This window comes from Peromyscus leucopus, chromosome 11 (genome assembly GCF_004664715.2).
Source record: "Peromyscus leucopus breed LL Stock chromosome 11, UCI_PerLeu_2.1, whole genome shotgun sequence".
NCBI classification, from domain to species: Eukaryota; Metazoa; Chordata; class Mammalia; order Rodentia; family Cricetidae; genus Peromyscus; species Peromyscus leucopus.
Window position 1 is genome coordinate 35,683,642 of NC_051072.1, and position 21,826 is coordinate 35,705,467.

The 21,826-nt window shown below is 43.1% G+C and overlaps 1 protein-coding gene across 2 annotated transcripts; it reads left to right on the top strand.

Moving 5' to 3' along the window:
* Nucleotides 1-6,340: 6,340 nt before the first annotated feature.
* Gzmk (granzyme K) lies at nucleotides 6,341-17,878 on the top strand. Of its 2 annotated transcripts, none has more exons than XM_037209561.1 (5): nucleotides 6,341-6,482; nucleotides 8,510-8,657; nucleotides 14,359-14,509; nucleotides 15,290-15,559; nucleotides 17,486-17,878. In XM_037209561.1, exons 2-5 carry the CDS (start codon nucleotides 8,566-8,568, stop codon nucleotides 17,645-17,647), a joined length of 675 nt encoding a protein of 224 aa, XP_037065456.1. In that variant the 5' UTR covers nucleotides 6,341-6,482; nucleotides 8,510-8,565; the 3' UTR covers nucleotides 17,648-17,878. The 2 variants fall into 2 exon arrangements, with proteins under 2 accessions (XP_037065456.1, XP_028739458.1); XM_028883625.2 differs by lacking the exon at nucleotides 6,341-6,482 and adding an exon at nucleotides 7,843-8,261.
* Nucleotides 17,879-21,826: the final 3,948 nt, after the last annotated feature.

A 21,826-nucleotide genomic window follows, 5' to 3' on the forward strand; every position in this document is an offset into this window, starting at 1 on the left:
ATGTAGACATAGATAACTTCATCAGTCTCATTAATATATTGTTCTTTAGTCTTCAATGGTTTAATCCTAAGTATGTCAAATAATTGTTTTAAAATATTTTTTGAGATTCATTATCAGTAAGTGTTTGGTTTTTATATACTTACTTTATGACCTAGAGTCAAATAAATTTTCTCCAGCAAAAGATGGGTCCCATATTTACTTTAAAATATTTTATTTGGACATGTTAGATGTAAATGTTTCCACAGTGGCCAGAAGAGGGTGATGAATCTCCTGGAGATAAAGTTATAGACTTGTGAGCCATTCAAAGTGGGTTCTGGGAACTGAACTCAGGTTCTCTGCATGAGCAGTAAGTGCTCTTAACTGCTGAGCCATCGTAGTCAGAAGTTTTCCTGTGTCTCCCCCACCACACCCCACCCCGCCACCCCCAGTCTTAAAGCCACTCAGTCCCAAGTAAACACACAGAGGCTTATATTAATTACAACTGTAAGGCCTATGGCTCTTGCTAGTTATCTCTTTCATCTTAAATTAGCTCATTTCTATTAATCTATATGTTGCCACATAGCCATGGTGTTACTGGTCTGCTGGCACCTTGTTGGTCATTGGGTGGAGGCCTGGCCCCTCCCTGACTCCACTCTTCATCTCCCTCTTCAGTTTGAATGTACCACCTAACCTTACTCTGCTTCGTCATTGGCCAAACAGCTTTATTGATCAACCAATGAGAGCAACACACATTCACAGCATACAGAAAGACATCCCACAGCAGCCATCTCTCCAGGCAGGAAAAAAATATCTATAGTACAATGATTGTCTTGCTGTCTGCCTAATAAGATAGGCCTATGTTTTTGTTTTTGTTTTTGATGTTTCACAGTCATGTTCTTTAACCTAAAATCTGAGAAGGAAATGAAGAAAGGATATAGAATTAGGCAGCTCCAGGTAGAAAGTTAAGAGGATGGGGAAGCGTTTAAGCTGAATCATGGGTCATGTTAAAATGACTGTGTAGAAGAGAAATGCATAAGGGGGACATAAAGTGTAGAGTCTGGATTTTAGAAAGAAGAGGGGAATTTAAGAGGTCATCATTGCAGAACGGGTTCACAAAGTTCAAATTTTAAATAGATATCAGAATTGTACTATTGATGCAATCCAGTGAGTTGTCAGAATAATGAGGGTATCACAGACTCTGCTTCTAATGCTCTCTCTGTCTCTGTCTCTGTCTCTGTCTCTGTCTCTGTCTCTCCCTCTCTCTGTCTCTCTCTGTCTCTGTCTCTCTGTCTCTGTCTCTCTCTCTCCCTCCCTCCCTCTCAGCCTGTGGTCTTTCTATCAGTACTTAAGACAGTTGTGTCCTTCCTATATCAGACTAAGTCTTGCAAATGTGAAATCTGCTTTAATCAATTCATAAGGTCTTTCTATATATTAAGGATGTTAATAAGAGTATATATTCTCCACTCAAATAATAAATATTTTATCAGTATTGAATATTGGTATTTTTTTATTCGTACATGGTTTATTTTATGTCTTTCCTCTTAAACATTATTTTTATTTACCTAAGATTTATAATGAGTCAATTCCCTCATAGAAAATATTTGCTTCAAGAATTATCTGTGATAAGGAATAAGATAGGGCTAGATGTTGTGACACACATATGTAATTCCAGATTCCGGAGGAAAAAGAAAGGAAGACTAGCCTGTGTGTTTCTGCATGCACAGCTAATCTGTGTGTGTGCACTCACACATACATTTCATTATTTGGCTAATCAGTAGCCTTGGGAAACGTATGTCCTTCATACTTAGACAACTGCTCTCTCCCCAAGCTACACACCCTAATTCTGCCTAACATAATTAGAATTGTATGAAATTTCTAGATTAATTAATCCCCAAGAAAAATCATGAAATATTGAACTAATGAATAAATAATGCTTATTGAGTTCTGGCTTGACCATAGTAATTACTATGCTTCTCTTGGTGATGAACTTGATTACCACTTTAAAATGCCTATTATTCTGCCTCCTCTGAATTTGTTATGAAATCATTTGAAAAAACAATTCAATAGCTTTCAATGATCAACTCATTCCTTTCACTAGACCTGTTTCTGTTACAAAATGTTAGCATATTTAGCATGGGATGTATCTCACAGGGTCTGAGCTGTTCAAATATTAATGGACTGATTCATTATAAGCTCTGCCATCTTTGATGGATTATTTCTTTGTTTCCTTAATAATGTGTTTATTCCTTTCCTTTCCCTTACTGCCTCTGCCTTCTTTTGTTTTTTTATTACATTAATTTTCAAATCTCATATATATTTACATAACTTCCCCCTCTTTATCATCCCTCCATCCTTACCATACCTGCCTTATGCCCTCTCAAATTCATGGCCTATTTTTTCTTAATTTATATATATTTATATATATTAACAAATAATTTATATATATATAGAATAAACATATAATTACAATATGCTGAGTTCATTTGCTGTTGCTCATACATATACATTTTAGGCATGACCATTTTGTATTGGATAACCAATTAGGGGAGTCATCCCTGGGGAAAACTAATTCTCCCTCTCTCTGGAGTTGTTAAATTTCTCTTTATCTAGGGGTGGAACCTTGTGAGATTTCCCTTATCTGCATTGGCATGTCAACTGGTGTTGGCACTGTTCGGATCTTGTTTAGAAAGATATATTGTTGAGATTTCAGCATGTAGCTTCCTTATCATAAGTAGAAGACGCAATCTCACGACAGACTTCCTGGTCCTCTGGCTCTTACAATCTTTCTACTCCCTGTTCCAACATGTTCCCTGAGCCTTGGGAGCAGTGGTTGTTGTAGATGGATCACCTGGGACTGGCAGCTGTTCTCTGCAGTTTGATCAGTTGTAGCTTTCTGTAATGATTTCCACCTGGTGTAAAAAGAGGAGGAGGAGGAGATGAAGAAGAAGAGGAGGAAGAAGAGGAAGAAGAGGAAGAAGAAGAAGAAGGAGAAGGAGGAGAGAGGAGAAGAAGAAGAAGAAGAAGAAGAAGAAGAAGAAGAAGAAGAAGAAGAAGAAGAAGAAGAAGCTTTGTTAATGAGGGCTGAGAGTGAATTATGTGTGAATCTAAGGGTACGCTGTGTTCTTCTGGTTTTTATCACCAAGTCCTTCCCCATATACTTTTCCCTTTAATTTTTCGTACATATTGACCCTAGTTTCTTCCTGACGCCCTGTATGTCAAACCGTGTTCACCTCTCTTCCCTGTTTCCTCGTGATGTCTCAAACCGTGTTCACCTTCCTCTATGCAAGGCCTGTGTTCCAGTAAAACCAGAGTTTGGATGAGAGGTCAAGGCGTTGACCTTCCTTTGGCAGTCACCCCGCCTGACAGGATTCTCACATGTGTAAATCTTTTAGGAAAAACATTGCAGACAGTGTGAGTGACCTGCCTTAGGTCCAGTGACATCAGAGGGACCACCCTCTGTGGGACTTTCCCCATCTCGCCCATAACATTTGAACTCAGACAATGGAATCCAAGGCCACCCTGAAGAGGAACAGAAAGAGGAATCACAGAACAGCAGCTTGAAGGAACCAGGGAGATGGTGAACAACCAGGCAGGCCATTCCAGCAGACACCCGACGCTGCCAGGTCCTGGAGGTATTTGCCTGTGGCCTCTGCTTAAGCCAAGACCTCAGAGCAGTGCTCCTCACATTGAGTTCATAAGTGATTTGGAAACGGCTGAAGCCGGAAGGTGTTAAACTGTTCCTTGTGTTTCCTAACTTCAGTGGTGGTGGATTCGAAAATAATTCTTAATATTAAATAAAGATAATTAATAATGCAAAATGTGTTCTGATTAAAAGTTGAAGTAGAGAAAGGCAAAACAAGTTAATTTGAATCCCACCTTCATCACCATCGCTGTCCCAGAGAGGGCACACAGCAGTCTTCTGAAGTGTCCACATCTAACAACTTAGGAAGAAACCCGAATCCAGCCTTCCGCTTCTCTGCATTGATTTATGCTAAAGCGTAGCTCTGACGCTAAGGGTGCTCTTGTGTTTTGTTTTCTTTTTTCTTTTTGCAATTATTCTTAAGGCCATTCATTTTGAGGACCCCGTGGGAGTGAGGTGGTTGTCATCTGCTACAGGGTGTGCACATTCTTAGGACCTTTGGACATCGTATTATAATACAGCACCCCAGTGCTCTTCCCAACCCCAACTGCCAAATAGTTTCACCATGATTGCTAGCAGATCCACTTATCAAATTAGTTAGACTATTACCAGACAGAAATCAAACCCCCCAAGACAGCGGGCTCCAAGAGAGGGGCTCGGTAAAAATCCTACCAAGTGCCCGTCTCAGGCATCTAGGGCCGGGGAGGGCTCCCAAGTCGTGCACACCTTAGTGATGAGAAAGACTTTCAAAAGAAGCTGAGCTGTGTGTGCTGGGGCATGGGGTGCAAACGAATCAGTGGGTAAAGGTTCTTGTTACCAATTCTGACAACAAGGGTTCAACTTCTGGGTCCACACGGTGGAAGAGGAGAATCAGCTCCCACAAGTTGTCCTCTGACCTCCCCACGTGTGCCATGGCACACGTGTGGACACACACACACACACACACACACACACACACACACACACCTTAATAAACAAATAAGTAAATAAATAAGCAAATGTAATTTAAAGTAATTTTTTAAAATGGGGTTCCAGAGATGGCTCAACACTTAGGGGCGCTTTCTGCTCTCCCAGGGTGCCCAAGTTCAGTTCCCAGCACCCACATTAGATGACTCCTAATCACCTGTAACTCGAGCTCCAGGGTATCCAGCGCCCTCTTCTGACTCCTCCAGCACCTGCATTCACATGCATATATACCTCTCACACAGACAGATACAAATTCACCGAATCAAAACTAAAATAAATCTTTTTTTTTTTTTTTAAATCAGCTTTGCAAAAGGCACAGAAAGGGAAACAGATGGGCACTCATGGACTCCAGAGTCCAGTCTTCAAAGCTGTTTTGTGCTTCCTACACTGGGGAAGGCTGTGTGTGTGTGTGTGTGTGTGTGTGTGTGTGTGTGTGTGTGTGTGTAAGTGTGTGTGTGTGTGTGTGTGTGTATGTATGTATGTGCATGTTTGTGTGTGAACTTGTTCTTACTTTTAGTCCATCATGGACTAACACTTCTTTCCAATAAAATGAATAGAACAATTAACCAAATAACAAAGGCATATAAAAGATATGCCTAACTTTTTATTACATGGAACAAATTATGTTTCATTAAAAATTAATATAGAGCCACATTGAATGGCTGTAATTTTCCAAATGCTCATTTTCAACTTCTGTCCTTGTCTGTCCCCTAATGAATCATAAACAGGTCTCAGACTGGCACAAGTTTGCCAGCCACACTTCAAATGACTCCGTCCCTGAAGAGTGTGGCTTGTGAGTCTGCATACAGGTGTCTGGCCTATGAAAGACAGCCCCAGAGGGACAATCAGATGGGTGGCCTCGAGAACGTCAGGACAGCTGGTCTATCAGGTTCTCCTAAAATACAGGAGTGTCAAAAACATCTCTCCACGCAGCTCACAGGGACAGCTAAACAACACAGCAGGCCCGGCTTCGACGTGAGGAGCCGGCCAGGCTGAGCACCGTGCACTTGCTCAGACCAGTACAGCTGCTGGGAAAGGCATCCAAAGCAAACACAGCTCTCCCCGCAGCAGACTCAACAGAGCAAAACCAACACCCAGAAATCAATGAGATGACCCGGTTCATCCTGTTACCCAGCCCGCTCGCTATCTTCAAACCCAGGATCCCAAATACAATAACAAATGAGTCTATTAACTAGGACAGGCTTCTAAAGCCAAAACCCAGAAACTCATTCTTAGAAACCAACGCAATTCTCAGAATTTTCCAGGTCAACTACAAGAAAGAGCTATGAGCCTCTCTTCTTCTCAATTGAACTAAATCTCACCCATGTCTAATTGCGGTGTGCAAAGCTAAATCCTTTTTCCTTTCTGCACGGCCAGCCTGCCTCCTGAAGTGTCTAAGCCAGGGGCGTCTCAGAGGGAGCAGGGCAGACAGTGCAGTCCAGTTGAAGGAAACATGAAGTCTGAAGCCAGCACATAAGGGTTTAGGAGCCATCTGCCAGCTGGGTGATCTAGACAATCTCAGCTTCAGCTCCTCCGTCCATAAAACAAGATGAAGGGCAGCCACCTCCGTAGAAACGCAGCTGAAAATGTTTAGCCATCTTCAAAGAAAAGCTCCGCAGTTGTGAGTTCTGACTACAGAGAAGTAAGCCGGAAGAGATGTTTCAACCACGCCATACTGAAACTGTCCTCTACAGTCTACTTCTTTACATTCAAATCACTGTTACATGTCACTCATCTTCAGCTCCCAGCACCATTACCTGTTAGAACAGGTAAGACCATGCCTGCCTGGCAACTTGGGAAAACAACACTCAAGGGATCTATTGAGAGAACGTGAGCGGTAACAGAGACCATTTGACAGTTCATGGGACACTTAGAAGGTGCTAACAGGTTCCATCAGGTAAGTCTGTGGCTTTTCTCAAGTTAGCGCCCAGTGTGGCACCTTCTGCCCTCATTAACAGGAAGTCGCCTCTCTGAGTTTGAGTGGTTTGTTTTGTTCAGTATTTGGGCAGCTTTGCTGTGGCTGCATCCCTGTGAAATGAAAATGGGACACTACCTACCCCGTGTTGTGCTCTGACATATTCTAATAAACATCCATGCTACTGCAGGTGAGCCATGGGACCTGGCTCAGCTCCAACGCTGTGGACTTGGGCCGGTGAACCACTCTGAGCTTATCTCTTCAGCTGTAGCCAAAGTCTAATTGCTGCCCTCCCTGCCTGCCTCACAGATATAGAAATGAAGACACAAATGACCGTGTAAAGAGAAATTTGGAAATAACTTAAGATATTCAATTTGCATATCATTAAATTGTGATATATAACATAATATTAATTATTATTCTCATTTTTCTTGCCAAAGAAAGACAATTTTATAGGATTCTCTTGCCATCTACCAAGCATGACAGTTTTGGTTTTATTATTTTTTAAATATAGAAGACAGATTTCATAAATCTTAAAAAAAAAAAAAAAACCTAAACCAAAAGCTATGCAAGTTTTGGTAAGTGTTTCTGGAAAATATTGGGGCTCTCATGCCTAGTCTATCTATGTGTGTTTGTACCTACTTTATACTGTATGTACATGCATTTTCAGTGTAGACAGAATCCTGCAGAATCCTGAGTCCGATCAAGAGAAGGTCCATTAGAAGGCCTGGCACTACATTGTCGTCTGTTCCTGGAAGAATGACGAAATACAGTCCTTGACTTTTAAAAGACATTATTAAGGCCCTGGATAAACATGTGGTCATTTTCAATTAAAATTGAGTCAAAGAGAGTTTGAATAAAAAAATGTGTTGCCAATATTCCCCTTTAATTACATTATTAAACCTCCAAAAAAAAATGTAACTAAAATTTAACCAGACCTGGTCACATTTAAAGAAAATGGCAAGACAAGGAATGTGCTTGCTGGGAAACATATGGGTTTCTCTGGATGGTAGCCAGGCAGTAGCTAAGCCACACCAATAAAGCCACTAGGATCCATGCAAAGTTCCATATCTCTCCATCACAAATCTACACACAAACGAAAATTGAGATGCATTAAGCTTGGGAGGCACCATTTCATGCCAGGAAAAACGTAAGTATTGCTTTAGAGCAGTGGTTTTCAACCTTCCTAACACTGCGACCCTTTAATACAGTTCCTCACGTTGGGGTGACCCCCAACCATAAAATTATTTCACTGATACTTCCTAAGTGTCATTTTGCTACTGTTATGAATCCTAATGTAAATATCTAATATGTCACCTCAAGGGGGCTGTGACCCACAGGTTGAGAACCACACTTTATAGCAAGGCCTATCTTTGAACTGTCCATGACTCACTGGGGTCCTACGGCTTGGGGTTTTTTTATTCTTTCACCATTTGTACCACAAGCACTCATCCAGAAATGAGTTCTTCACTGCATTCTGGCAGCACAGACCTGAAACTCCCCAAGCTGATAGATACTTTGAAAACTTGGGTGTGAAAACTCTAACCTCTGGAGCACGTGAGGTGAGAAACTTGTAAGAACAATAACCAAAATCAAAGAAAGGAAGAGAGAAGAAAAAAACAAAACCCATCTTCAGAATCCTCTTCATCAGCCACAGAGCAAAGTAGTTCATCTGTGCCTAACGCTGAAGCACCATAATTATGAGGCTTTCTTCATTTGCTCTGTTTTTCCTGACAGCTGGAGTTTATATGTCCTCAGAGTGTAAGTATCTCCTGCCACGTGTGAGTGAATTTCTAGTGATTGCATTGTTACACTGTAAACAGTATTTTCCTGTGACCTGTTTCAGCTTATACAACTGCCGGCCAGGAAAAGTATAGTAACTAACTATTGGGTAGCGCTGCTGTTTTATTGGTCTTGGAAAAGAGTCTAGTGATAATGGTGCTTGCTATCAGAAGAATTAGATGCCAGTTGCTGGATCACGTGACGTCTTTCGGTTCACTGTATTACAGGTTTCCATACTGAAATTATCGGAGGGAGAGAAGTACAGCCCCACTCCAGGCCGTTCATGGCTTCCATCCAGTACCGCGGCAGTCATATTTGTGGAGGAGTCCTGATCCATCCACAGTGGGTGCTGACAGCTGCCCACTGCTACAACTGGTGAGTCCCTCATGCTTTTCCATGCATGCGCTTCTCTGTGACTGGGAAGAGCAACACACACAGGATGAAGTTTAATCAAGGAACTAAGTGCAGCGAGATTAGCAACAGCGATAAAAGAGAACAAGTAAAAAACAATCTACTCTAGTAAGTTATTTAGACTGTATGTATTGTTTGTCTCCGGAATGGTCCACGTAATGTTCAACACGTTGATCTCTGGAATGTTCCATGTAATGCTCAGTGGCCCACAAGCAACTGAAATTGCTGAAAGGAAGCCTGTGCATAAGGGTAGGTTACTGTATCCTGCCTGTTTCATTGGGTTTTTCGAATTGGGGTTTTTATTTAGGTGTTTCAGAATCTTGACATATTTAGTAAGTGCAGATATATTGCAGATGACACTGTTAGTGTGTGTATTGACAATGGAGCGGCAGATCCTTTAGTTCTTCAGCTTTATGCTTTACCCCAGACATCTGAGGCCCATACTTTGGGAATCACAACAAAAAGAGACAGCACCTTCCCTGGGCAGAAAACAATTATAGAGGGTTTATAAAAAGTGACGCACAGCAGGTTATTGGGGGTGGGAATATTTAAAGGGAAGCTTTTCTGACTGTGGATGACAACCCCCCAGGTCGATTTCAGCTTAAGATGGAGTATAAAATCTGTCTTGGGATGCGGGGAAGACAGCCAGTAGATAGCTGATGGTGTCTGCTTGAGTTTTCTGATTTTGTTTCCTCTGTTTACATACTTGCTTCTTTAAGCTTCTTGCCTGGATCCCCAATCACCTTCTCTTTTCCTGCCAACAGTACAGCTCTTCACTGAAGAACATGTCTTAGGGGCTGGAAAAATGGCTCGTTGCTTAAGAGCACTTGTTGGTCTTGCAGAGGACCGAGTTTGATTCCTAGCACCCACGTGGTGGTTCACAACCATCGGTTAACTCTAGTTCCAGGAGTCCAGTGCCCTCTTCTGATCTCTGCAGGCACCAGGCATGCATGTGGTGCACAGACACACATGCAGGCAAAGTAGACACACATAAAGTAAAATGAATAAATCTAATTTAAAACAAAGGTAGCTGGGTGTGGTGGCACACGCTTTTAATCCCAGTACTCAGGAGACAGAGGCAGGCAAGTAAATCTGTGTGAGTTCAAGGCCAGGCTGATCTACATACTGAGCTCCAGACCAGCCAGGAATAGATGGACACTGTCTCAAAAACAAAACAAAACAAAAAAAAAACAAACAACAACAAAACCCCATAGCTTCCAAAGCTTGCTCTCTAGACATCAACAGCATCAAACAGAACAACTGAACTGACTTGATTCTCCCTGCTTTGGGGATGTGGTCTGGTTGCCGGATTTTAATGGAACCATGCCGGAAGATTCAGAGCTTGAAAACGGGGGAAAGACACCGACCACTTCCATTTGTAAAGAGCAAGTTGCTAGAATCCTATTTCATATCCTTGCTCGGCCATACGCTCCCTCACTTCTGTCCTGCTTCTCACATCACGAGAAAATTTCATTCAAGGTGAAGTTTGCTCCTCTCCAAATATGCTTATGGGGCTCACTCAGGCCCGACAGACAAGGAGCTGAATGTATAAATGTTTGATAAATGTTGGCGGGAAAGGGAAGCCAAGTAGAGGATTTGGGTTGGAGGCTAAATGTGAAACATGGTGCATGGTGTGTGAAATCCCACCCAGCAGGAAGGTAGATAATGTTCAAAGTTTTAAAATTTGTCTAATGGATTTAACTCAAGAAAAGTATACCCCAAATTGGAGGAAGCAGATTGTTTAAAATAATAATAATAATAATAATAATAATAATAATAATAATAGGAGGGAAAAGGGGAAGATGGAGGGAGGGAAGGGAGGAGAGGAGAGAGAACTGAAGAGAAGTCTTGGAGTATTAAAAAAGGTCTTAGAGCCAGGCAGTGGTAGCGCACGCCTTTAATCCCAGCACTCGGGAGGCAGAGCCAGGCGGATCTCTGTGAGTTTGAGGCCAGCCTGGTCTACAGAGCAAGATCCAGAACAGGCACCAAAACTACATGGAAAGCCCGTCTTGGAAAAAAAAAAAAAAAAAAACAACAAAAGAAAAAAAGGTCTTAGAGTTTAAAAAAAAATTCTTGCTAAATATCATTTTAAATGGCTGGCATATAAACGACTCTGAAATATGTGGATCGAATTTCCTCCAGGGGACATTTGGGTGTAAAAATGTAGGCAGATCAGTGCCTGGAAAAATATTAAGCCTTATGAAATTCAAAATATTTGTGGAACAGTTCAATGGTGGCTTCCCACAAATGTGCTCACAAGGATCCTGAGGGAACAGTTTACTAAACCAGCTCTCCCTTTCAGCAGTGACAAAGTGAGCCAGATTTGGGAGGAAGTCTCTCTCTCTCTCTCTCTCTCTCTCTCTCTCTCTCTCTCTCTCTCTCTCTCTCTCTCTCTGTCTCTTTCTCCACGCATCTACTCCGTTCCTCCTTAGTGCCTTGGCGGTTATCCCATCAGCTATAAAAGGAAATGGATGCCAGGTATGGTGGCACTCTGAAGGCCGGGGCAGGAGGACCGCTAGTTTGAGACTACTAAAATACCTAGCAAGAGCCTGTCTACCAAGAAAGAAAGAAAAGTCGAGGAAATAGATTTTTTTAAAAAAATACTCTTGCATTGTGTACTTTTCAATGTTTTCAATTATCAGAAGCAAAACTCTTGCCCGTTCGTTATCCACTCTCCGCCCCCCCCAGCCCCTCCCTCTCACCTGCCTAAGCAAGTTATTAAATGGAACCCTCCACGGCCTCTTTCACACCTGTACTCCATCAAGCTCCAGAGGCAAACCAATGGAAATGGTTTTTGTTTTGTTTTGGGGGTGCTGGGGAATTGAACCCGAGGCCTTGTGACTGCTAGGCAAGTACTCTCGTACCACTGAGTGACATCCCCAGCCCAAACCACAAGTTCTAATCCTGCCTGGATGTAGACCCCAGAGCCTCCACCTAAGGCATTCTTAGGTTTAATTTACCGGAGCCTCAACTTCCTAGTCTGTAAAATGAGAGTCATCTTCACACCACCTCACTAAGCTGCTGCTCCAGGGAAGGACACAAATGATAAGCATAGCACAGAACACACGACCTTAGCACACGTTACGGAGTATTGCTAGATTGTCACTGCAGCCTGCCATGGTAATTAATAACCAAGCAATAAACACGATGGCCCACTTGTGTGGATGGGATGGGACTAGGAATGTTTTGCTTCCTAACAGCAGCAACTTCTCTCTGTCTGAGCCAAGAGAGAGTCCACGAAATAGGAACCCTGCCTTTGATGCCAGACCTCAGGAGCGGGTCTAAGCAGAGACTCTGCTTAGCATCAGGATGGGCTGGCCAAAGGAGCAAGATGCTGGGGATCTTGATACAAGGCCAGAGAGTCCAGGGAAGAGCACTAGACTTGGGTCATGAACCCTGAGGTTGGGTCCTGAATCCTCTATGTTGAGATGGGTCACTTTGAACCAGTCAGAGGACTGAGGACGAACGTGCAGCCCAGTGACTTTAAAACTGAGGAGGGCTCTGTTGGCCTCCACCGAGGCAGTATTGACGGCCATCTTCAGCAGGCTGTGAAAGAAAAGAAATGCATTACAGGCAATACCGCGATTCTAGTCCACATGTAACTCCATTACAGGGCAGTCTGGGCGGGACTCAGGAAACTGCATACAAGTACCTCCAGATGCTTCAGGCCACTCTTAGAAAAGCCCTGTGGTGTGCAAATGAATGGCCCTGGTATTACCGCTTCTCTTCTGTGTGGATTCAGATCTAGACTCAGATAAAGAGGTGGAGTCCAGTGAGACTGCTTAATAAGGAAAGGCACTTAGCAAGCCCGAGCCCCTGAACTCTATCCCTGGGACCACACGGTGGAAGGATAGAGCCAACTCCTGAAAGTTGTTCTCTGACCTCCATGCACACACCACAGGACATAGACACACAATGCGCATGCGCGTGTGTGTGCGCGTGTGCGTGTGCGTGTGTGTGTGTGTGTGTGTGTGTGTGTGTGTGTGTGTTATAAGAAAAAGATTTTAAAGAGGTAGAATCCTAGAACTCAGGCAATTTCACTTACTCCCTGAGCAGAACACTTGACCATGATGGAACAGATTGCAATTGAAAATTCAGAGAGCATGTTGATCTGCATGGGTTTATTAGCCTGCGGCAGTGGAGAGAAAAATAACGAAAACATTTCGAAGTCCGTAGCTAGTGGAGGAACTGGGTGAAAAGTAAACGAGTACTAGAAATCTCAGCCTTCAACCTTCATCGGAGTCTACCTTCCTGGGAGGTGTTTGTCCCTCACAGTTGTCCTTGGGAGACCTGTTTACAGACACACCCACTTTGTTGTGATCCTAGGGACTTTGTATCCTCCTCGCCCTCCAGAGCTTTGGGTTTAGTGGGCATGTTGGATTTGAATTTGAATCAGTCCTAAGAAATCTAATCCAATCCCCTGAGAAATCCCATCTGCATTCTGATTTCGAAATAGGCAAACTTTTCAGCACATAGGGCTGGAATTCCCAAAATAAGCTCTTTGGGTAGAAACTGAGCAGTGATTCCAGGCAGGCAGTCACAGGTCGGCCCCAAGCAGACTCTCCCCGCTGGAGTCATGGGCACATCCTCTGAACCTGACGGGCACATCCTCTGAACCTGACGCAGCCGCTCATTTTATTCGCTTTACACTCCTGTGCCCTTTTCGATTTTTAAGAACACAAATCCATGTGTATACATGTATGTCTTTCTGTTATATCCTGCCTTGATCTCATTTTCCAGTAGCAAAGTTGGAGTTTTATCAGGAATAAAAGTAATTCTTTTTTTGGGGTTTTAAGACAAGACTTTTCTATGGAACTCAGTTTGTAATAATCCTGCCTCTGCCTCCCATGAAGGGAACTGCACTGACATATATTTCTTCCTCTTCTTTGTTCTTTTTTCCTTGTTTTTGTTGTTGGTTTGGTTGGGGTTTTATTTTATTTTATTTTTTGGTGTGTGTGTGCGGCTCTCTACCACTGAGCTACATACATCTCTAGGTCATTTTTAGCACGTCCTTGTTCTAAGAAATTATTTGAAAAGGCTTTCATAAATACACTACAATAGGAAATATCTGTACTACACAAATGGTTCCAACATGCAGCTGAAACTCCCCCAAACAAAATCATTTCTATTTCCATCACTGGCTATGAATGTACTCATGTATATTTGGTTGATATGTAGTAGGCCCAATCTTCCTAAAATGAATCTCCCCACACAGATGAGCGAGTGGGAAACCAAGTCCTCACCTTATTCATTTAAACCCCTATCATTGTTGGAAAGATGCAACAGCTCAGCCGGGTGGTGTTGGCGCACGCCTTCCTTTAATCCCAGCACTCAGGAGGCAGAGGCAGGCAGATCTCTGTGAGTTCGAGGCCAGCCTGGTCTACAGAGTGAGATACAGGACAGGCACCAAAACTACACAGAGAAACCTTGTCTTGAAAACCCAAAAAGAAAAAAAGATGCAACAGGTCTAGAAAGGAAGCACACTGACAGAGAGGCCAGTGACTCGTGATGAGATTCACTGGGGCCTCCATCGCTCCACCTGGCCCTACACAGGTCTCCTTGGAGTCTCTCCTTGATCTTTGATGCATGTGACATACATCATCTCCTGCTCTGACTGGTGGGTTTGGACATCATGGTGTTACCTCCATTTTCTTTGCTATTTTAGGTTTCCTAGAGGCCACACTCCCACCGTGGTTTTAGGAGCACATTCTCTTTCAAAGAATGAGCCCATGAAACAAACATTCGAGATTAAAAAACTCATCCCATTCTCAAGATCTCCGTCAGGTTACTCATCACACGATATCATGCTAATAAAGGTGAGTGGATATGCCTCCCTCGATCTCTTCAATATTTGCATACAGGATCACTCAGTTAATTAACTACGTGAAAGCATTCTGGTAGCACCCTCCCCGTGTTTGAGGTAACTGTGATAGTCTATGAAGGCCCACGTTAGCTCACGTACTCCCCTGAAAGAAAAACAAAAGCCACAAATGCATTAGAGCTATGTTTATATGAGAGAAATCAACAGCACTGCTCACTATGCAGAAGAGCAACATGTCAGCAGCCCCAAGGATCCACAGGAAATGCTTTTCCCCCAATGCTTTTCCCATTAGCGACTGAAAACTACCACAGTCATTTATGTCACAGAGCCAACCAAGTGACCTCAGGGAATCAGAAGAAGCTACAACTTAGTCTAGACCATACTTGGTCCAGTCCAAATGTAGTCTAGCCCGTACTCAAGGCCCTCTCCAGCAGGAAGCAGCCCAGCCCACAAAGTCATGACCTATACATGGCGTTCCACAGAAAACCATCCAATACAGGGCAAAGGCCAGTTTGCTCAAGACTGGGTGGAACTCCTACTCTGTATATGTTCCCGTCCCCAAACATCAGTGAGCTCCATGGAGAATGGAAAGCACATTCAGATAAAGCAATAGCCAAAAAATGCAGCTGCAGACCATCATCAACGTACATTCGAGAGGAAGAGACGCCTTCCTGAGGCAGAGGGACCACACATCCAATGCACAGTCAAATGGGGTCTAATTGCAGGAAACCACTGGGGAGGAATAATTTACTCTTTTTTTTTTTTAATCTTTCAGCTTCACACTGCTGCAGAACTCAACAAGCATGTCAAACTGCTTCAACTGCGATCCAAAAACTATCTTAGAGATGGAACCAAATGCCAGGTGACTGGCTGGGGAGCCACCAACCCAGATCAGCTAAAATCCTCTGACACCCTGCAAGAAGTCACTGTTAGCATCATAAGCAGAAAGCGCTGTAACAGCCAGAGCTATTACAACCGCAACCCTGTTATAACCAGGGACATGATATGTGCAGGAGATGCCAAGGGCCAAAAGGACTCCTGCCAGGTAGGCATCCTCATTCAGAGTGGTATCTCTGACTATGGTGGCCACGGAACTGCAGTCACTTCCGCATTTTCTGACCCTGCGGGGAGGCATGGAGAGTAGGAGGGCACGATTCTGAAAATTCACTGTCCACTCCTGTAGCGTCCTCTACTCTCGCATATCTACTAATGTGAACTTCTCCAGCATTTAAGCTGCTTTCATTAAATGCTTGCTCATCAGACAACAGACTGTATCTTTACGGGTGTCCACTGAAGGACATTCTCATCCTTAGAAAGTCTACCAGCCCTGAGGTCACAAGTAGAAGATAACTGACCCCCCCCAAAAAAAGGACCATCTTTTAAAGTGATCATTAGAGGGGACTGAAAGATACATGTGCCAGAAACTCAGAAGTACAGCATATGTTTCTTAAACAACATGGACTTCTAAGACAAAACGCCATCAGTTGCATGGCTTAAAGCCTACAAAAATTTGTTTTTCACTGTTCTGAGAGTTGTAACGTTCAGATAAGGATGGTAGTAAAATCGGTGTCTCATGAGGGGTGCATTCTGCTTCATAGCTTGTCTCTTTTCACCCCAGCTTCCTGGCAGAGGTAGGGAGTCTCTAGGGCTTGTTTTGATCAGGGCTTTAACCTCATTCAGGAAAACCCCCGCTGCATGATCTCACAAATCCCTACCTCAACTGGTAACCCTTGGGAGACTGGACTGCTCCACATGATGTAGGGGACACAAACACTCAGACCATAGACTGGCTAACAAAAAGGAACCATTGTTCTCTTTCAGAATCCTTTGTGTACGGAGATGGTGAGAAAACATTTGGTACACATTTTAGATGACTAATAAGTAGCATAGATGGCATATTGATTTTAAGTTATTCTTACACTGTGGTTATTTATCTACTTATTTTGTGTCTGGGCATATAAATGCATGCCACAGCACACACATGGAGGCCAGAGGACAACTTACGGGAAGTTCCTCCTTCCAGCATGTGGGTCCTAAGGGTGGAACTCAGACCATCAGACTTGGTGACAAGCACCCTTACCCACTGAGCTATATCTTGCTGGTCCCAGATTACTAATTTTTAAAAAAGAAGAGTTTAATATCACACCCTACTAGAGTAAGCCTTACTGGGTCGGTTCATTAAGCCTCCAAAACTTCCCGAGACCACTACCCTCCTAACCAGGTGAGCATCTCTAACTAGCCCTGAAGAGGCCCTGCACTTTGCCATGTGACCGGCAGCCGAGACAGGCACTGGTGAAAGCCAGCTCTTTGACCAAAAGGCCATACCGTCTCCTCTATGACTGCTCCACTTGTGACAGAATCCAGTTCCGTGCTTCGTTAGAGTGGGTCCTGTGTAATCACCCAGGGGCAGGTGGTTACACACCCAGTGCCATCTTCAAATGTGTGCTGGTGACAAATTAAAAAAAAAAAAAAGGAAAAGATGACGGGAAGTGCAACACAGCTCCATCCATCACACCATTTACCGTGTTCCGGTTTTCTCTTCTGCTGCTCCCCACAACAATCTGATCCCAAGCCCACTGGTGTCTAACTGACACTCACAATTTCGAGGCTTATTTTATCTCAGTGGATAATTTCAAACTCTAGGTCTGCCTGTTCTTTAACTAGCAAAGCTCAGAAGCCACTGATTCCCAAAGGGAGGTATTGACACAGACAGGGGGCAGAGGGACAGAGGCATAAAATGGGCAGAGAGACAAATCCATGGTTATAGGCAGAGATGCAAACAGAGAGAGAAGCAGGGATAGACAGACAGACAGACAGACAGACGCAGAGGCCTATTCTGAATAAGGGGCTATGCTGGGTACTCTGGATCACGAAGAAATCAAAGACTCTGTTAGTAACACTAGAAAACAACAGTGCATTTAGGAAACCTCAGCAGCTTCTCACTAAATATCTGCTGGTTTTCCTTTTCCAGGGAGATTCAGGGGGCCCCTTGGTCTGCAAAGGTGTCTTCCATGCCATAGTCTCAGGGGGCCGTAAATGCGGCATTGCCAACAAGCCCGGAATCTACACCCTCTTGACTAAGAAATACCAGAGCTGGATCAAAAGCAAGCTTGCCCCGTCAAGTGCAAAGTGAGATGCAAACAGTCTTCTTGGATCTGCCAGCCACTTGCTTCTTTTTCGGGGACATGCTCAAAGATCGACTTCATCTGCAGATGTCACTGGCTGTAGGAGGACGGTGGGACAGCTCAGGCATATTTCTGTGCCTTAAAAACTCACTTCATTTATTGATGTCTATAGACAGCAGTAAATAAATAAATGGCTGAATTTGAGATAAAAAAAAAATTAAAAAAGAACCATGATCTTTTCTATGTGTATTAATGATTTCTTTTTACTACGTTCGTTTCATTCTAAATAAAATGTGGAAGTCTGTCTTTGTCTTTATAGTAATATGTGTAGATGAATTTCTAAATGGTCTTAATAAATAAAAAACACAGAACCAGAAATTTGGGTTAAAGCCTGAGAGAAAAATCAGAGGAATGCTGTGGATATCGCTCTATATAAATAAAACACTGGCCAGTGACCAGGAAGTATAGGCGGGACAAGGAGAGAGGAGAATTGAGGGAAACAGGAAGAAGGAGGGGGAGACACTGCCAGCCACTGCCAGGACAAGCAGCATGTAAAGATGCCGGTAAGCCACGAGCCACGTGGCAAGGTATAGATTTATAAAAATGGGTTAATTTAAGATATAAGAACAGTTAGCAACAAGCCTGCCACGGCCATACAGTTTATAAGTAATATAAGCATCTGAGTGATTATTTTATACGTGGGTTGTGGGACTCCAGGACTTGGTGGGATCTGGAGAGAAGCCCTCCAGCAACAGAGGAATACAATAAACCATGAGCTAACCTCACCTCACCAACTCCTCAGCTTCCAAAGAGAGCAACTTCCTCCCAGGCTTATATGCCTTGCTATTCTGTCATCTGATTTGCTCTCTGTCTAGCTATATCACTTCCTCTTCCTGGCCAGCTCTGTCACTTCCTGTCTGTACAGACCTCCAGGTCTCTATGGTTGGTACTGGGATTAAAGGCATGTATCACCACACTTGACTCTGTTCCCTAGTGTGGCCTTGAACACACAGAGACCATGCCTGCTAAGGAATAGGACGAAGGGCATGTGCGACCCCTGCCTGACTTCTTTGTTTACTTAAAATGTCTTGCTAGTTCCTCTGATCTCCAGGCAAACTATTTATTAAAGCACAAATAAAGTATCAGCACAAATAAAATATCACCAAAAATGTCCACCCTGCTTCCATTCATTCTCCTCAAAGGGCAATGAGGCGTCTACATGAGGCAATAATGGTACCTCCTCCAACTACGCTCGTGTTGGGATTTCTGCCAACTCATCACATGCTATTAGGATGCTTTTAGTTATTGTAAGAACTTTTAAGGTGCTTTCAATGTGTTAAATGCTTTTTTAAATGAGTGTTTAATTATATGATACAGTATTAACAACTACAGATACTCAAATATAACAGATCTTCAGAGTTTATTCATCCTGGAAATTGAAACTTTATACTCAGTGAAGATTAACCTCCTGTTTTCCTCATTCCTCATCCCCTACCAACTGCCACTCTGCTCTAAGTGTCTGTGAATTTTAGTACTATTGTGAAAATAATAAACAGAAATACAAGCTCAATGCAAAAACTATCACCATGGTATACACAAATATTTGGGTAGTAACTGTTGATTCATGCCACACTCTGCTCCAGAAAGAGTTTAGTTAGATGTATAAAATACCTGCAACAGAACAAAACACAGAATTAAAAATCAGTGAGAGACGATTAGGGGAGAAAGGGGGAAATGAAAGCAAGAGAGAGGAGGGGAGGGGAGGGGAGGGGAAGAGAGGGGGAAGAGGAGGGGTGGCCACATGGCACTCTTCTACAATGAGTTTCTGTCCGAACATTTGCTAGGAAGATTTTCATATGGCCTTGTGCTTTGGCCCAGAAAGAACAATAAGTTATATGAATTATGGTGTCAAGGAAACAAAATTAAGTTTCTTGTACAAAACTAAGACTAGACAGAACTGTCTTCCACGATCCTTTTAAGGACACTGTGACAATCTGTATATCATATGTCACATGAGACCCATAAATTTGTGCGATTTTTAGATGCTAATAAAAATGAATATGAAATGAGACAATAAAAATAAAACTTTAAGAGGATTCTCTGCCATGTTTCCCAGACCTCTACTAACTATATCAGTGTCTAAAACCATGAGATTATTTGTTATGCAGATTGTATTGACCTTTTGCCCCCAAATTCTGGTTGAATGGACTTAAAAGTAGACCTGGAAGTCAGAAGTATTTAAAAAGAAGTCAGTTAGCCAGGTGTGGTGACGCATGCCTGCAACCCCAGCACAAGGCACACTTCAGCAAAAGGAGCAAGAGTTTGAGGCCAGCCTGGACCTCAAAGAAAGTTCTTGTCTAAAAAATAAATAAAAATAAAAACATCAGCTGATTCTAATAAATTGGAAAATCTAGAAGAAACTGGTAATATGTAACCTTTATAACATCTTACAAGAAGATGACACTAAGTGGTAGGGATTTTTTTTTTAAAGCATACATACAAATTCTGCATTGTAAACTAGTGATTTATAACCAAGGTTCAAGTCCCTGGAGGACCTTAGCTGTGTTGGGTTGTCAACACTCCCTGATGAGACTTGTGACATTTCTAATTTGAATGGAGGACTCTGGTGGGGAATGAGGAGTTTCTTCCGGCTCAAGAGGGCCGCTTTTAACCTCATCTAGGGATGTTTGTTTCCAGGGGACAGCGCCTTCAAGCTCTCTCGCATGCATTTAGAAATGGATGATTTTTGTCTGTTTCTATGTTTCTTGTCATAGTTCTTGGAAATCATGAATGAGTACCGCCCTGTACTAGGGAGGACGACAGGGGCTGGGAGATGGCTCAGTGGTAGGAGCACTTGCTGAGCATAGGTGAGGACCTGAGTTCCCTGGTAGCCAAATAAAAGCTGGCCAGAGCCTGCGGGCCTGCAATCCCAGCCTCAGAGGGCCAGAGACAAGAGGATCAGTGGGGGTTACTGGCCAGCAGCCTAGCCCAGAACAAACAAACAAAAACCAGTGAGTTCCAGATCCTAGCTCAGGGGAAGAAGTGGAGAGCGATAAAGAGGGCCAGTGAAGTCCTTCCCTGACTTCTGTGAGCCTGTGCACATGTCCATACCTGTACACATGCGTACAACACACACACACACACACACACACACACACACACACACACACACACACACACAGATTTAAGACCCAGAAAATTAAAAAGTGAACTAAGTAAAATTCTAGACCTGCTTTAAAAATGAAACACAGAAGCAAATGTCTTTAGATATCCCAGTTTATATTATCTAGCTTCACCAAAAGCATTGAGCATGAAAAATTCTGATTGTTAAACAACCGGGCTATGTTGTATAATGAAAAGGAAACATTGTAGACTCTCTGGTCTCACCATTAAAATAATAATAGTTCTGTATCTATTACCTCTAAAACTTGAAACCATATCATCATAAATCTATAACCAAGAAGACTGTGATTTTCCCTCAGCCACTTGATGAAACTCTGGGAAGCTGGCCCTAAAAACTTCGAGTTGTGTTTTATTTCAGGCTCCACGCTTCGAGCATCTCCTAACAACGCGTTAGACCAGAACACACTGGGAACGACGAAGCTCCCTTCAACAACCACGGCGGAGCTGGCAACCCTGTAAAGGGACCAATGGTGTGTTGTGACAAGCCCATTGGTCGTCCACTGTCAAAGGCATCCTTCATCCTTTACGGGAGGGAGCGTTTTGCTAAACACACCAAAGTTTTCCCCAACATAGTCTAAAACAATATGTAGTGTTTTAATTTGGTGGGTGAGTCTTTGAACGTTTACATGATTCTATCTATGGTCTCAAAAGGAGGCTCGGAGCTAACTGGAGGCAAATACTCAGATTTTAAAAGTGCTCGAGGATTTCAGGGAAGAGTGGTTTGCCTGGTCATTTGGAGTCTTCCCACTTTCTTTTCTGGGCCATGTGAGTTTACCACAGATGTAAAAGATGGCCTTGTTTTTGTCCACCCTGCCTCAGTAAAGTGGACAGCACTAACACTGAGTTAAGTCCAAACACAATTTGAAAAATAAACCAATACTGATTCAGATAAGCCATGAATCCAGCCTAGGAGTGGGGAGCAGAAGTCTTCCAACTCTGTGTTCACAATCTCAGCTCATTCTGAAATGATGTGGAGACCAGTGCTTAGAGCTTCATTGCTTTAG